Raw genomic sequence first — 18966 nt, forward strand, 5'->3', positions numbered from 1 at the left:
AGATAAAACAGGTAGTACAGTAACTAATGCAATGAAACATGTACTGAAAGAAGCCAAATACTCCCCCAAACACATACAAAGCGATCAAGGGAAAGAATTTTTCAATAAAAGCTTCTCATCTCTCATGCGAGAATATAATATCAATCATTATTCAACATTTAGCACAAAGAAGGCAGCTATAGCAGAAAGAGTGATTCGTACAATAAAGGCATGGCTCTACAAGGAATTTTCGATGAGAGGTCACCACAAATGGCTTGATATTCTTCCAATTATAACTAGTAGATATAATAATAAAGTTCATCGTACAATAGGTATGGCACCCATCAATGTTGATTCAACAACAAAATTAAAATTCAAGGGTATCAATGGAATTGGAGGAAGACAAAGTAAACCCAAATTCCAATTAAATGATATTGTACGTATAAGTAAATACAAACATATTTTTGAAAAGTCTTACACTGCGAATTTTACCACGGAGCTATTCAAGATTGTTAAAATTAATAAAACCATCCCAACGACTTATAATCTTGAAGATATGAATGAACAGCCGATTAGAGGATGTTTTTACGAAGAAGAGTTATTACGAACCGAGAATCCTGACGTATATCTGATTGAGAAGGTGTTGAAGAGAAGAAAAAATAAAGTATATGTAAAGTGGTTAGGCCTTCCTAGCGAACAAAATTCTTGGATTGATGAATCAAATATGGTTTAAATGTATATAATAGTGACTTTTATGAATAAAGTAATATTAAAGTTCATTATTGTTTTCATTTCAATTATAAGTATGTGAACTGAAAAATATTGCAGCGGTAAACATTGCCCCAGCCATTCGCAATGTTCTGTGTATACCAAACCAAATTAATTGTATACTCCATTCCCGCTTATATTTTTCAACTCACGATATTGAAAACACATTATCATTCCCAAAACTAATCGCCGTCACTTTGAAATGCAGTATCCAACTCTTTTTGCCAATTATCTCTCACTGATAATGCTGTCTCATAAAGCTTAGTCGACTCCTCAAGCTCAGCCTGAGCTTGCATTCTCGAACGTTGATGGAATTGCTTATCTTTACCAATTTTTGAACGGAGTTCATCAGCATCTTTAGACATTCTAGCCAATTCAACCTTCGCTAATGCAATCTTGGCATCTAATGCTTCAAGAGTTTCATTATTAGCATTAATAGCTCGCTCACTCTTTTCAAGTTCAGCAATAGTCATCTGTGCCTTTACAAGACGGCATTTTGCTTTCCTTTTCATTTCCCCAAACCGATGGAGGGGACTGAAAGAAGATAGCGGTTCAGCTTTCAAATCACTCTTCATTTCTTTAGGAGTACCTTTTGGCTTCCTCTTCGATCTGTCACTTTTCGTTGCGGGTTTTTTCTGTCGCACAACACTTTTGGATTCTTTCTTTTCTTTAAAGTCAGTGACAATCGATGAAGATGCCTTAGTAACCTTCCTCTTGATTGTTCTAGATTTCTTATCAACACCAAGAGGAAGGGTAGATGAAGAGTGTTTGAGTGATGATAATTGCGAAACGATCGGATTTTCAATAATAATTTGCTCATTTGGTTCTGGCACATCTGCAAAGTTAACGAAGTCGTTAATATCAAAATCATTTATCGAATCTTGACTCGATAAATGTAATACTGGAATATTTTCAAAATCAGTCTGATCGATATCAACAAGTGGTGAACCATCTTCAGCAATCAATAGCGGCATAGAGCTCATGATTATTGAGGTCTGAGGAATGATATGTGATAGCAATAGAATGTGGATAGGAAAGGTGATGATGTTACTGAGACCTCACCATTTATAGAAGAAAATAAACTAGCGCATGCGCTCTTTCATCAACTGGCACATGCGCTCTCTCACTAAACTATTCACGCATGTAACAATCTTTGTCATTTAAGAGGAAAACTTTGTGTTGCATGCATGTATTTTTAAATGTTAGAAAATAATACAAATAAATTCAAAATATATATATATATATATTTATTAATAATAGAGGACAATAACGATAATAAAAAATGAAAAATGTTAATATGTCTCTGTGGATGTGGAACGTTCTTTGACTCTATTCCTCAATAGTTGTTGCTCGTGCGTCAAACACCAACATTGAAAAAAATGGATTCTCCTATTGGGGTAGAGTTGACCAACCTTCTCACACAGATCCCAAGTACTTCTACATGCATTGCATACATGATTCCAACAATTCATGGAATATGTATCACAACGCAAACAACGTTGCAGTGGAGTTGGAACGGCAGCACAGGTACCACAAATATTTCTACAGATACCTATATTGTTAAATATTATAGGTTCGGAACACTTCAGACACTGTAACTGTTGTTGACGATAATCCGATTTTGTTCGCTTCGGTGGATGAGAAGGAGGCGATAGTTGAATCCGCAACACGCAATCACTACACATACCAGTACATGGATTGATTGAATCCTTAGGTCTACTTATTTGACAAAAGTAGCACACAATAGCCCCTGCAATCATCATTGGGTAGACACACACTTTTGGTTTTTCATTCCACTCTTTTGGAAACGGCATTTTACTAATTCGATTAGAAATATTAAGAGATGACTTACAGAAACTCTGAATGCTCTCTCCTATACCTACGATCTCTATTTATACAAATCAACATCATGTGGAAGTATAGTGGGATAACTTCTCCTACTATTCCACTCTAAACGAGTCAAGTGGGAGTCGCATCACCTCCTATATAAGTTGACTTGCAAACCTAGAGTTCATTCATTCACTCTCTACAACTGTGAGCAAACAACAACAAGATGAATTCTGCAAAAATAAATGCTGCATTAAATAGAATAGCTGCTGTTGATGAAAACAATTGGATAGACGAATCAGATGATGAGGATGTCAATGTTCCGCTAGAGGAAGTAATAGTTGAAGCAGAAGATGTTGGAGTCGATGAAGATGAGATAGACGAAGTTGAAAACGAGGCCAACCAAAGCGACGAAGATGATGACGTGATGGAGTTTGAGAGGGTCATGGATGAAGAAGGAGATGATGAAGGGATAGAAGCTGACACAACTGAAGGTGATGGTGCTATGAGGATCGGTATGCGAACACTCAATGTCAGTGAGACACTGGAAGATCCCTTGGATTTGTATTGTGCATTGGATGCATACGTATTGATCAGCACAATAGATGGAGAGAACAAAAAACTATGTTGGTGCTGCTTTCGGTTTTATTCGCATAGAAACAATAATGGAGGGTGGTATGCCCATGTCAACACCCACAACACTGTCTCAATTATGGAAATGGGACAGAATTGGTGTGAAGCTTGCGAGAGGCCACTAACAAACTTCACCCGAGTATCTACATGTATTATATGTAATAATGTCCAACCTGTGGCACAATAACCGTGGACCTACTGGTCAAAAAAAAAAACAACAGCCCTTTTCAGGGCTACATTACTCACACAAACAGTAGTTAGTTGTATTAGTATTCATAGATTATGTGACAAATGAATACTTTGACTAATAAAAGTCTAAGTTGGAAATTTGTTAGTCTTTGAATATCTATACATTATATGACAAATAAATTACTATTTGTTAGTCTTTGAATATCTATACATTATATGACAAATAAATTACTACTTTGACTGAAAAGTCGAAATTTGGAATTTGATAGTCATTGAATATCTATGCATATGATGAGTACTACTTTAAATGAAAGTTGAAGTTGGCATTTGTCAATCATTCATATGCATATAATGATGAATACTTTCACATACATATATTTCGTTTGAGATTATAATGTTAACATAATGTTAACAATGGTATGAATCTGTTTCTGTTTGAAAGTATAATGGTAGCTCTGAAAAGAGCTATTTTTTTTATTGTTTCAGTCTTTAATTGTAGCCCTGAAAAGGGCTGTTATTTTTTTATTAATCCATGCAATGATATGGACTAACGCTCCTCATCATCAGAAACAATAATTATGGTATCGTCATCTGAATCAGATGATATACTAATGATATCATCCTCATAGTAGTCATCTGAATCAGATGATATACTCATGATGTCGTCGTCGTCATAATCAGCTGAATCAGATGATATACTAATCACATCATCCGCATTATTATCGTCAACAGCATCTATGTCGTCCTGAATACCTTGTTCCACTCGTTCTGCGAAATCATCAGGAAGATCATAGATTCGCTGCAGAAATTGAGCGAAGGTTGTACTCAAATGATCAGACGTTGAATCTATTTCATGTACTTGGATGGGTCCTGTACTCGACATTGTGGAAGAATGATATAGAACTGGGATTGTTGCTATATTTATATTGGAAGAAATGAAATGGAGGGGGTGAAATGTAGAACAGTGTTTGAGATTCGAAAACATCAAGAATGAAACTCTGAGCGATTATTAGGAGAAATTCTAGTGATTATTATGAAAAAAAAAACTAATAAGAGGGAGAGGAAGGGAGGAAGACACTGCCCCAGCCTCGCAGTGCCTCGTGTACACCAACCAAAAAGTGTGTACTCCGTGGAAGGAAAGGAAAGGAAATGATGGACGAGTAGATGATTATATGTCATCATCGGAATTGAGGACATCATCATCGATTAGGATTGGGGATGGCGGAGGACTATCCTCGATGAGGATAGGGGATGGTGGAGGACGTCTAACGTCAAGCTCGTCATCAGCATCATCACCAGAGTCGTCGTCGTCATCATCGTCGTCGTCGCTACTCATTGGGACAATGTCATCATAAGCAGGGTCCCACCATCCGTCAGGATCTGGATATTCCGAGTCATCCAAGTGTCCTTCGTCACTGCCAGTGACATGTTGAACTTGCATCCTGATGTCGTGATCCCGGTATTCGTATGGCGGACTGTGGGGTTCCGTGGTGGAAGAGACTACCTGTACCTGGCTGTTATCCCAGTAATTGAAGTTGTACCCCTGATCCGGGCAGCTATAGGGTTCGGAGGTTGAATCGGGTTCCATCTCGATGCTAGCTGATCAACTGAATGTTTCATCAGATGATTTCTACTTTTATACTTTCGAGAGGGAGTGGGAGAGGAGTGGAACATTGAGTAGGGGTAAATTGTAGTGTGACATAAGACATATTCAATGAGTAGGGGTAAATTGCAAAGTGACATAAGACATATTCAATGAAAGAGATACTTGAATGGATAAAATACAAATGAAATATACTTGTCGATTTCACTATGAAACATGTCTATTTTTTATTTTTTAAATTTTCTTCACATGAAATTATTTACAAGTGATTAGAGAACACAAAAATTGATGTGAGGTATTTGTCTAGAAGAACTTGGAATTGAAATAAAAAAAATAATAATAATAATAAGAGGAAGTGAAGAAAAATGCTCCAACCATCGCATTGTTCAATGTGTACCAAACCAAAAAACAGTGTACACCCTTTATTTCACTTCCTTTTCCTTTATTCAATATAAACTTAACAAATATAAACTTAAAACTACCATAATTAAATACTCCTAACTAACCTAAAACTAATCTTATATTTACACTTCATCTACAAAAAGAGTGTCCATAACTGTCACTATTTTTTTGTACAGCTTTATCGAAGAGGTCTCTGCTTTACACCTTTCCTGCATAGATGCATACTTCCGATCTATTTCGGCCATTTCCTTTTGGATTTCCCTCCGTCGGTTATCCATTTCAGCCATTTGTCGCTTCATGGTAACCAACGCGGCCTCGCTAGATCGGGCAGCTCGTTCTGCTTTCTTGCATCTCTGCAGAAAAACACTCATCTTTTCACTAACCTCTCCGATAGGCTGTGGCACCAACACCTCAGGATCCGCCGGTGTCGCTGGCAGCGGTGGTAGTCGCGTCACCAACGGCGACAATATCACCAACTCCGGAGAAGGACTCCTCGGAATTTCCACTGCTGCTGGTGCTGCTGCTGGTGTGGAGGTCCTCTTACGAGAGGTCGAAAAACTACCTGCATAAGGATTAGCCCTATTGCAAGTAGCTCGGTACTTTGAAATAGGACCAACCCTTGCTGCAGGTCGTTGGCAAACCTTCTTCACAGCCCTGACTTCCTCCTCCTCCTCGAATAAGTCAGGGCTAGAAGATCTGCACCTAACTCGCGAACGCGAAGTGGTTGGCTGGTCACCCGTCACCGCTCTCGAAGATGCTGCCTCCTCCTGGTCAGCGGACACCGGCAGAATAGACGCCACAGCATTATTCACCTCCTGTGTATTGGTTGCCATTCTGAAAAAGAAGAAATAATACAAAGTTAGTTGATATAAAAAATAACATTCCTAATTTACTTACTCAAATATCAAGTTGGTCGTTGGAACGTGTTGTGGAGTGGACTGCTCTCGATGAGATGACTTCTCGAACTGAATGTTGTGGAGTGCTCTCCGGAGGGTATCGACTTCGATGCGTGAGCGGTGGGAAAATGGTGGGAGCGCACATGCGCGATGAGGGTAGGGGTGTACATGCGCAAATGTTGGGAGTCGGGGGGGCGGGGCTTCGGGGAGGGGAGGGGCGGGGCTTCGGAAAGGGGGCGGGGCTTCGGGAAGGGGCGGGGTATCCGAAAAGTTGGTGGCGACGGGGGGGGGGGCGTGGCCCTGACGGGCCACGCCCACTGCCTGGGCTCCGCCCAGGTGGGTGGGGCCCCGGCCCCAGGTAGGCGGGACATCTGGAGAGACATCTACGCCCTCTTCGCGCGCGCGTTCGTAACATAATATGCAACCGAACACCTAACCTAACGTATGTATTAACGTAACCTAACCTAGTACGCTAACCCACCGCTATGCAACCGAACACCTAACCTAACGTATGTATTAACGTAACTAACCTAGTACGCTAACCTACCGCTATGCAACCGAACACCTAACCTAACCTAACCTAACCTAACCTAACCTAACCTACAGTAACTATTAACCTAACCTAACCTAACGAGGGAATACTAACCTAACACCTAACCTAACGTAAGTATGCAGCTAACCTAACGTAACTATTAACCTAACCTAACGAGGGAATACATTCACCATGTTGGTTCCATTAATACATCATCAGTTGGTTTTGGTTTTGGTTGTATTATTCTATGATTTGGATTAATGTTCAGTCCTGGATATCCCAGTCCACCTGATGATGATGGCCTGACTTTATAGTTTCTCTCCAAAACTTCTTTATGGTTTTTCTCCAATACTTCAACTCTCTGTTCCAGTACATCATACGTTTTCATTGTAGTCCCTGTTATGTTTGACATAGCATCAAATTTTTTATTTGTAGACGCTGTTATGTCAGACATTTTTATGTCTACATCACTTGTAAGTTTGTCAAATTTACGAGTGAAAGTTATCCGAGCCTCTGCAATTTTATCGTCAAATGCTTGCCGGGCGTCCCGAGCAATATTGCCTATTGTGGATTGTATTGCAGCTTGTAGGGCTAGAAGTATAACTTCCTTTGCTCCATTAATTTCCCCCTCAAGATATGATACAGTTACACAATCACTCTTGTCAATTGGTTCACTTGTATTTTTCAATATTTTCCTTTGCATGTCATAATGACCATCTTTTGTTAATTTAAAACCATTCCCAGGAGGACCTCGAATGACATTACCACCCCATTTTCTTTTTCTACCAAACTTATCGATTGTTTTAGACATTGTGCACTCTACGATGATTCTCTTCAAACTGATATTTCTGTCATTTACATTATACTATATATTGCAGTAATTGATTAGGGAAATAGAAATAATACAAATAAAATTTTAATCATTTTATATTCATTACAGTAATACATATACATACATACATAATACATTAATATCACATTACTTCTATCATATATTATTAATTATAAATGGCTACATAAATATCAATATTGAATTTTCCGGTTTTGAAGATATTGAATGATATTTCAATCATTGATCTCGGCAGATAATAAATTAATCAATTGATCCAATGGAGTCTCCTGAGATTGTGATTGTTGAATAATATTACTTATCCAACGAATGTTCTCATTTGGATCGTTTTCATAAAATTCAATATCATTATGACCCCAGGAAGAGTGTGGGTAGTATTCGGAATGATAAATCGTTTATCGTCGTGATATGATATTGCAACTTTATTTTTTAATTCAGTATACATATCATGTAACACGCTTCTAAATGAATTCATCTTTCTGAATATCATACCACCTTGTTCGACGATTTTTTGATAATCTTCGCATGTCAATTCATTCTTTATTACAGATCGTTTAACCCCTTTGGCTTTCTTAAATTCACCATCAACAGATTTCACATAATATGCTTTAGCACCTGTACCATAAAAACTCATGATTGGATCATTTGGAAATTCATCTTTGAAGTTACCCAAGACTGAACTTGTTACTGGAATATTGAATTGGTTAACTATACTGTAATTGGATGTATCAAATCTACTTATGTTAGTTTTTATGAATTCATAAAAATTTTCTGTGTTTACTTTAAGAATGAGCGAGTCGGTATCTGTGTAAAGTAAAGAGACATTTTCATCAAAGTGTTGTTTGATGCATCCATAGAAAAAGTCATACATGACTGTTTTAGATAATTCTAATATGGAAAATCCCAAATATAATGGTTTATCGTAATGAACCTTCACTCTACCCAATTGAATGGCAACGAAATTATCAGTGAAAATTGAACAATTTTTGAAATTTGGTTTGGCTATGAGAGTGCTGGCACCTATATTTTTCTTTATATTTTCCCAATGTGTAACGAGTCTAACATCAATTCGATTATCTACATTCTCCATTGTCTTTCCATACACCGCATTATTCATTAGTTTATAGAAATCTTTAACAGATTTGTTGTTAGACCTATTACGCATTTCAGTATTAAGATCTATATAGGGTTTCATCCAGCATGATTGTTTGAATTTCAATACTCTATGTGTATTCATTACAATCAATCCATTTTTGACAGCTTGCTGTAGATTCCTATAATGAACAATATATTTTCTTTTATCATTCAAATTTGGAATTAATTTGGGAATTTTCGATTGTGTACGAGGTGGTATTATTTTTTCGACTAAAAATGGAAGGTCAGAATGTTTATCATGCAACTCTTGTGGATAATGAATGTCCACTTCAAATACATACCCATACGGACTATCAGTACTCACATCCATCACATCGAGATTAAGAATTTCATTTGGTGTCAACCATGTAAATTCACTTGTTGGTAGAGGTTGTGACATACTGTGACCGTATAGATTTGTTGCATCTAAATATGTAATGAATGTGGAAGGTTCGTTGGGATTATAATTGGGTAAAAATCTATTATTTGCTATATGTTTCCTCTCGCTACATTGACTAATTCCACCTCGTATACCTTTTTGAAAAAAGTGAATCATATCAATGTCAGTTAGTAATTCCAATTCAACATTAGTGAACTTCAACATGGCATCCCATGATAATCCAGGTGCAGTGTAATATTGTGCCGGATCTAAGTTATATATCTCTAAACTTGTGGTGCGGAAGTTTTCAAAAATATCACATAGTAGCAATACATCCGACTTCAAATACAAATCAGAGTATTCCCCCAAATTCTGACACTCGAATAAATTCCAAACATTTCTAGCCCTATCATAATCAGTTTCCGATATATGTTCACAATTGAGTGTGTCATAAAACTGATTTTTTGTCGGAAGTAATGGATAATTCAATTTATCAATGTCATCAACAAAACTATATGGAAATACACCTTTCTGTCTCATCAAATTGAATTTCTCAATTTGTGGGAAATGTTTGTGCATCTCCAAACATTGATCGGAGGTCAAGTTTGCACCCAACTTCTCCAACGAATTAGTCATAAATTTATAACTATCGATAAATCTCATTTTGAGATAATTCTTCCTAACCACACCATCTTTATCGGTATAGCTGTGTGTAAAGAGATGCTTCGTGAAAGATATATATTTCTCTTTAGTTTGCGGGATAACATCAACTTTCTCTTTATTCCTATACAATTCTTTATGAATAAATGACAATCATAACCACTTAAATTATGAAAAATGATAGGTATGAAGTTTGGTATTTTGAAATTTAAATTACATTTCGAGTGAGCGGCATGTGATCTTTTCTTTCCTGTGACATGACAATGATCTCTTACTTTGACGTCACCATCAGTAAATGCTTTATTACATATACCACAAGTTCTGGCTGCAACAAACTGTTCTTCTTCTTCGACAGTTTGTGTATCCATTGGTTTAGGGTTTCTGAGATGATTTTCATGTATCTCTTTCAAATCATCTTCAATGCTACTCACAAATTTCTGAGCTGCATCTACACCCCTATATGTAACAAATTTTGTCAAATCATCATTATATGAAACTTTATCAAATAAGCAAATGAATATGGGGCATGTTTGAATGTTTTAATCGTGTATGAACTTCCAGGATTTGGCTCATTCACATGAATCGGTTTAAGCACTGATTCAAAATCAGCATACACTACAAATGGCACCCTCATTTGCCTCTCAAAGTTTTCAAACATTAGTTTATTTTCCGCAACCATTCTACCATATTTATTGATCTTTAAATTAGTAGTTGGTGTTGTGGTACTAATGTGATTACAATCATACATATTATGACGTAAAAGCAATCTCTCATCAGAAAAATATATCAAACATCCGTCACAAAAATATTTTTTCTGTCTATGAGCTGATAGTTGATTAGAAACTAATCTTGAAAGATCTTTGATCCAACAATAGTGACCATTACGGAGTCATCAGTTATAAACAACAAATTGACATGTCTCCGGAGTCTTCTCTGTGAGTATCGCAATGGACCAATCACTTCATACTTCATTTTACCCTTCTCAAATGTACTCTCTAAACCGTAAACATTGATTGAAATATCATTCCTATCTTCGAATATTTCGATACTCTTATTATTAACTTTAACCGGAAAATCCATACCTGTGACATCTAAAACAGTGGAAAAATGTGGATATGACGTAAGTTCGGACACTCGACTATCTGCAGGATATAATGCTGATGTTATAGCCCAAGCAAAACAATATTGATCTTCATTACGAACATTCACAACAGCTTTCTTCCATTGAATACATTGAGGCAGCTTCACATATGAACGTCCTTCCAGTGGACTGTATTTATTAATGTTGACCTCGAGAAACAATATTTTTTCACAAGTCCAACCTGAATTATAAAAAAAAAATATTACTATTCAATCTTATTGAAATTTTTAAAAAATAAATACCTGAGTCACGATCCTGGAACTCAGTCGTTTGAGCCACAATTACATCACGGAATCCATCAAAAACAGCATTCAAATCTGAAGATTGGTCCACTATTTTTATTTTGGGAATTAAATGACTTCGTGTCCCTCGAATCATCAGTCTGAAGAATATAATTCCCAAAAACTTCCATATTCACCTTGATGCTTTTATGGATCCTGATGGCTGATTCCAGTAATTCAATGACCTTCTGCCTAATCTTATTGAAAAATGACATGTAGTCACTGGTTACAATCGAACTCTCCACCCTGTATGTAGCAATGCGGCAATTGAATGCATTCGTTATAATTTGAACACCGTCAGACAATTGAACACATGCATTATTTTTATGACTCATGGTTCTTCGGTGAGAATTCACTTGGGTCATAGGAATTGTCACATTACAACAATTGCACGTATACATAGGTGTTGCATTATCCACTCTCACCCGTTTCACTGCAGGCCCTCCTTGGCAACTCTGGAGCTGATGCCGACGAAGATTATCACTACGAGTGAAAGATTTACCACAGTCACAGGAATACATTTTATATAATAGTTCTCACTAACTCACTTGATGTAAACTGACATAGCCAACACTCGTACGCTTCTTAAATACACTCTGATAGGACCCGTCAAGACGTCATAGCCAACCCCACTTCTCAACTACATGCGCCAAGATTACCTCCCAACTGAATGCGATAACAGATGTCGATATACGAGCAAGCAGTGGTCGTTGCGGTCTCGGAGAGGGTAGACGCTAGGCAAACGGTCCTCGGCTGCCGTTGTGTCACCATCGATAGCGGGGCTAGAGCGAACCTTCATCGCTTCGGGAGAGGTGAGGGCAGACCGATGAATACGCATTACTCTGCCACACGTCGTGGAGTGAACATGTCGCTCTCTAGCCGTTGAACGGTTATTGCTGTGACGTCACTCCACTACTAACTTGGTGCCCTAACACCGATGGAGCATTTATTACTTGGAGGATCTTCGAAGTATGCAGACGTATGTTTGTACATAGACAAACAAGCACATGATGAAACCCTGTACCGTGCATTCTCCTACACACACACACCCATAAACACACAAAATCTCATATGAAAAAAAAAAATCTGAACGATCCATGCACCAGACACTTCAAGGTCACAACGCCTTGACTTCACTGCACAACAAAAAAAACTTCACCAAACAACAACCAATAAAAAAGCAATTAATACGTCATAGTGGTGGGGGGAGGCCGAGAATCAGCTGTAAACTACTACTATTGTATTCAAAGTGAAATAAAGTTAGGTTAGATTATACAGTGTAGTCAATTATTGGTCAACCCACTGGGAAATACGTAACAATATGATAAAACTTGACCGATACTCGATGAAAATCCACTATAACGTATTCAAAAAAACACTTTGATGTGAAATTTCCACTTGACAGTTTATATAACCGCGACACATGTTTCGATATTCGATAGCGTCTTCGGGCGTCACAATATCATCATCATACAAATTACTTTTTATATAGTTCAATAGTATATTATGCAATGATCATGTAATGATTGTTAATAATACACGAGCATTAACGGGATACGAAACGAGGTGAAGGCGAGTTTCGTATTTATTGTTTTAAGGGAGTGTAATAATAACATTACCTACAAGATAGTTACATACGCTATTTTTTCTAAATCCCACAAATAATGAAGAATTGAAAATATTATATTTATATTTGTTTTTGAACACGATAACAGTAATTATTCGTATTTCTCCAAAAAATTCTACAAAATTGTAGTTAATGGTATTACCTTGGCTATTATCATGTGTATAGGAAAACTATAAACCTTCTATTTATATTCATATTGAACATAATTATTGTAGGTGATCCGATTCTTGAAAATATTGAGATTATTTATTGGTCAGTTTGAATAGTTTATTCTAGGTCCCACTGATCTAGAAGTGGAAGGAATATTTACATTTATTTCGCTAGTCCCAATATTGTATCGTAAATGCTGATTTTATTTCGAAGTAGCCCTTCGCCACTGAATTGGATTTCCAGCCACCATGACGTTTCAATGCAGTAATCTCACCACCGGCATCAACTAATAAGCTTTGAGATGTTCTTCGAAAACGATACTCTGAATATAAATTAGGATCAGGGCAGATTCAAATATGTTGCTATTACCAATTTATTAATACCAATGTTTTGAATTGTGCATTTTCCATTGAAATATGTAGCAGAATCATCCTGTATGTGGTCATTCCTACCCGCTATCATTTGGAATGTAAGGTTTCTACTTCCGAAGGTTGTTCATCGTTTTATTAGTTTTTGCTAAATGTTCCTATTACATCTGGCGCCCAACGTGGGGCGCCAGATGTATGTTTGTTATATTCTTGATATTGTTGAGTACACAATCTGTAGTAGAGTAAGTAGAACCTGAATACAAATTTTTGATCAAATCGATGCTGTTACTCAAATTTATACAGTAACGCCTTATTCTACTTCCAAGGATTGAACAACCATTTGTGTCTTTTCATTATACAGTAGCCCGGACGTGCTACAAAGAATCGATTTCGCATTCAACCGCTCGACGACCATTTCTAATCGATTGAGAGTCTACCTGTCGATGGCGACTCGTATTTAACAGCGATTACTGAAAGAATCGATAAGTTACAGTGACTGCGAGTGTCGTTTTTTTATGTCACGTTTCATAAAGGAGGAAGCACTTTTCTAGCCGATCAGACATTCCTTCTTCAACGGCATTCACAAGCAGGCAATTACTACAGTTTTATGTTGATTCGGGCTCTTATTGCCATGGTTTAATGGAGTAGGTGATTCCATTGGAATAAGGAGATAGGAAGTTCGGTGAATTGATTACTATCTCGGCAGGAAATGTTCCAATATGTCCATTCATTTGTTGACTACATTTGTTTATTGCTTAATAATAATGATATATATCTTTATTTCTGAAGAATAATCGCAAAAAGATACAAAACCAGAAATAACGTCAGCAGCAAGATAGAGTATGTCAGACAGCATTGTTGAGGTATTCAGCAATAGTATAGAGTCCTATATTCAGTAGAATGAATTCTCTTTTTGAATTCACCAAGTTTATTCATTTGTTTGATGCTGGTGGGGAGTTTGTTGAACATTTTCATGCTTAGATAGAACAGGCTCCTTTCTGTCTTTACGCAGGAACAAGAGTTCCTGTATACTTACAAGTGTAAGTAATTTAAGACTAGTAAATTTGCCTCTACATGATTCTCTTGAGGTTAGTTTCAGCACAGTTCTTACGGCTCTTTTTTGTACAATAAAAATTTGCTCTGCATTTCTACTACCTCCATAAAAATAATCCCATACCTACAAACAGATTCAAAATTTGAATGATAGACCATTCGGATTACATCTGTGTCGACATACTGATCAATAACTCTCATTGAATACAACACTGAGTTCAACTTTTGACAAACATTTTGAATATGACTCAGTGTGCTGTCTATGTGAAGTCCTAAGAATTGCAATCATTTTCTATTTTGAGTGAAATATTCGTCAGCCGAATTTCTTGAGGTAAGTCAAATCCTGCATGGTTTGTTTTGAACATTAAGGTTTTGATTTTATTGTCATTCAATATAAGTTGGTTCTCCTGATTCACGCATCTGCCTTACAGAGGCTTTCTTTAGTTACAAAATGAAAGTTTGCCGATATTCGACATTTCGCGGAAAAATCAAACGAAAATCCACGATACTCACAACACTGGAACTCCCATTTAAAACGCCATGCCCACATTATTCCTCAATTATTATCAAAGTAATAAATACTGAAATAGCCAAATCCCAGTAATTTACCTACAAATTTACACTCCAAAGGATTTGCTTCAATGGAGATAGCAGGTAAATTGATTTCGAATCCAACTCAGATTTATGTAGAATGTATTGACGATACGAGGGGTAGGGAAAAAACGAGTAGTGCATTGAGTATCTGGAAATCTACTTTATTTACGTACCAAAACACGTTTTCGTCACTGTTATGGTACTTGTGCAGTAGCGGTTTGAAAACGGTCGTGTTTTTTTCTCGTGCCGAAAACCATGTGTGACGAAAAAAAAGCAACGTATCAGTCTCTTTCTCGTTAAATTAAAAAAAACCCGACCGATTTCTATAAATTGTTGCAAGAGGCCTATGGCGACAATTCTCTATCTCCTGTGCGTGTTTTTGAGTGGTATAAACGCTTCAGTAAAGAGGAGAAAGCAAGTATCTCCAAATCAAAATTCAAGGCAAAGTTGATCGGTTTTTTTTCGACATTAACGGTATCGTGATGACTGAATGGGTTCCTGAGGGTCAGACTGTCAACCCGACTTACTATTTGTCAGTTTTGGCAACTGCGAGAACGAGTTCGTCGTAAGAAACGGCCCGAGTTGTGGAAGAACAACTCGTGGATTTGCACCAGGACAGCGCACCTGCCCATAACGCGCTGTCTGTGAAACGGTATTTGGCCGATAAACGCGCCGTACTCGCTAGATTTGGCACCGTGCGATTTTTTTGTTTCCAAAGATAAAATCTGTTTTGAAAAGGACCGATTTGAGAGTCGATAGAAGCGGTAAAGCAAAAACCGGCAGAGTTCCTAAAGGCCCTCACCAAAGAAGACTTCCAGCACTGCTTCGATCAATGGGAAAAACGTATGGAAAGGTGTGTGGCGAGAGGGGGAGAATATTGAAGGGGAGCATTCCAATGTAGAATAATTTTTACAATAAAACCCTTTTTCGTAACCAGTCTCGTTATGTAATAACCGGACCTCCTCGTATATTATTTCACATTAAGGATTTTTTTTTGAAAATGTATTCATGTCATTTTAAATGCTGATTTTCATCAGCATCAATATACATACAGTGCATTTCTTTAATACCCCCCCCCTTTCATTTTTTGAACGGGTCAACTGGAAAAATTTAAATTTGGGATAATGACATTAATGCATGAATATTTTATTTTGAAGTGAAATTGACAAATGACACTTTCAAGATGGTGACTGGGCGCCATCTGGAAAAAAAAAATTAAATAGAAAGGGGGGTCTTGTGACACATCATTTTGAAGCTCCTGATAAGTACTTCACAACCCTAGAATATGAAGTCAATATCTTCACCTACTACAAAATGGCGGAACATTTAATAATTTTCTGAAGGCAAACACTTTAATATCGATATTTCTAGAAATATTCCTTTTATCTACCATATGGCAATTCCAACAACCTGATAAGGTTTATCAAGTTATTTTTTGTTTATAAAAACGACAAAAAATATCAGTACGACAATGAACATCATTGTTCAGTTAGAATATTCTCATTTAGTTTTCAGTTTTCCCAATATTCAGAAGAAATAAAACGTTTGGGCAGGAATATTTGAAACCATATTGTAGAACCTCCATTTATTGATCAAAATTTAACAGGAGAACCGTATCTGGATATGCTGGAAACTACTGTTGACCCTCTCATCGCTGAAATCTTCGAAGCGAATCCTAATGAATTCGATATGGATATTGTATTTCAACAAGATGGAGCACCACCACTTTACTCCAGACAAGTAAGAAACTATTTGGATACTACTTTTCCCGGTCGTTGGAATGGCCGTCGAGGTCCTACAGAATGGCCTGCCCGCTCGCCAGACTTGATACTTTGGACTTTTTTTATGGGGCTGTTTGAAGCAAAAGGTGTACGAAACTGAACCTGATTCAATATTGGATATACGTCAGAGAATAATAAATAGTTGTAGAGATATTGACGTTAGTGTGTTCAAAAATGTTAGGCAAGAAAATATCGGATAGGCTGTTCATATGTCAAGAAGTTCAAGGCAACCAGTTCGACCATCTTCTGAACTGACTTCAAGCTTATTACCTCATATTATGTAGTTAAATTTCAATGTATTAAATGTTCCGCCATTTTGTAGTAGGTGAAGATATTGACTTCATATTCTAGGGTTGTGAAGTATTCGTCAGAAGCTTCAAAATGATGTGTCACAAGATCCACTTTCCATTCAATTTTTTTTCCAGATGGCACCCAGTCGCCATCTTGGAAGTTTCATCTGTCAATTTCACTTTAAAATAAAGTATTCATGCATTAATTTCATTATCCCAAATTTCAATTTTTTTGAGTTGATCAGTTCAAAAAATAAAAGGGGGGGGGGAACATTAAAGATATGTCTGATATGTTTGAAGTATCAAAACTGATTCCTCACTTAACTGGACGCCGCTGATCATTTGACAGTTAGGTAACAAAGGAAACGACCGCTAGAAAGTGACCACTAACTGTACAACAGGTAAACCTTTTTTACAACAAATCCAATCGTTCTCTATGCTAAACTGGCATGTTGCACGTTTACTACCATTAAACTTCGAATGTCGCACTTAAATCTTTCACGTGATATTTGCAAAGTATATTTGTGAATGTTTTTCTTGGAAATAGAGTATTTCAGTTGTTTCTACATTCTCTGGAAACGACGCTGCTTTAGGTCAATTATTCAAAGCTCAGTTCCATGCAAATTCAATAGCTCCAAGTCGACAAATTTCACAATACCGCAATAAATCATCATAGTTTAACCTTCAAGCTCGTCTCCCGAAAGAAATGCATAATTCAGGTTTATTGGCACCAGTTTTGATTTATTTATGGCTCGAGTTAGTTGAACCCATGAAAGAAAAAGACGCCTAATATATCTCCAAACATCCGATTAACATATTTTTGTTTTGATTCTGTGCCAAGTTTGACCTTGAATGCATCTGTCGCATGGTTAATTCATTCTTGATTATTGTTTATCCGGTATGTCTTATAAATTATTCAGTTGTTTTAGATTAGAAATTACGCATATAATACGAACGATCGTACGAGTTGATGGTTGTAGCAGTTGATTGTTGAAAAGGAGAGTGGGATGGGATTTGCTGTTCTCTACACGATATATGGTTTAACTTGTTTTCTCTCCATTGTTTTTTATCGTTTTCAAAAGTGTTTTAAAGGTTTTATTTTAATTAGGTGGGTTGCTCCATATGTACGATTCATGAACGGTGTAAAGCTGTATTCTCCGTTTAAAGCTTTGTAACCCCTTTTCTTTCACAAAATTTGTCTACCTCTTGTCAATGTTTATTTCTGTTTTTTGTATATTTTGTAGTATATCTGTGCTGATTTTATTTCATCAAATTTTTATCCAGATCTGCAAAGCCTGAATGTAGTTCTTCATTTATCTAGGAGGCTTTTTATTCCTCTGTTCTAATTATGAAAAAAAAGTTTCATTGACCAATATTTTATTCTTTCTTCTTAACCTATTGTTCCAGGATTGTCACTGTATAGTTTGCTACTGTAAAAGTCAAATCTGCCTTATTGAATAGTATATATAGTATAATCTAGAGCTCATTTGAATAAGATCGCAGCACCTCTGTCCCAATAAGTTGGGATGTTTTTATTTTAACTGCCAATGTTGTAATGCTACACTCTGTTTCTTAATAGTAAAATGTGATGAATGCTCATTATCAACGCAAAAACACTAACAAAAGTTTGTGTTTTCGTCATGATTTGCCATAGATGGTATATGCGAGTTTATAATACTTTACCGGACCCATCCTATTTTTATATGGCAAACAGAAGATTTTATGGGCGTTCAGGTCGTTTTCTACCTGCAGTGGGGTGCGTTTGGGTGTTCAAATACCTGGCGAATTGAATAACTATGTTAATTTATTTAGATACAAGTAATATTGTT

The 18966-nt window shown here is 36.8% G+C and overlaps 2 protein-coding genes across 2 annotated transcripts in view; one reads left to right on the forward strand and one right to left on the reverse strand.

Moving 5' to 3' along the window:
- The window catches only part of fax (failed axon connections), a 114433-nt gene that overhangs the window by 58765 nt on the left and 36702 nt on the right, over positions 1–18966 (forward strand).
- LOC141485429 (uncharacterized) lies at positions 5408–6318 on the reverse strand. The gene is made up of 2 exons (XM_074182127.1): positions 6299–6318; positions 5408–6235 (listed from the first exon to the last, which is right to left on the reverse strand). Exon 2 carries the CDS (start codon positions 6232–6234, stop codon positions 5524–5526), a length of 711 nt encoding a protein of 236 aa, XP_074038228.1. The 5' UTR covers position 6235; positions 6299–6318; the 3' UTR covers positions 5408–5523.

This window comes from Leptinotarsa decemlineata, unplaced genomic scaffold (genome assembly GCF_025532065.1).
Source record: "Leptinotarsa decemlineata unplaced genomic scaffold, Ldec_3_MD MMD2_P_RNA_scaffold_2, whole genome shotgun sequence".
In the NCBI taxonomy this organism is placed as follows: domain Eukaryota; kingdom Metazoa; phylum Arthropoda; class Insecta; order Coleoptera; family Chrysomelidae; genus Leptinotarsa; species Leptinotarsa decemlineata.

What these genes read in the sequence shown, in the direction of transcription:
- LOC141485429 (XM_074182127.1), bottom strand. Translation starts at nt 6,234, where the DNA reads ATGGCAACCAATACACAGGAGGTGAATAATGCTGTGGCGTCTATTCTG.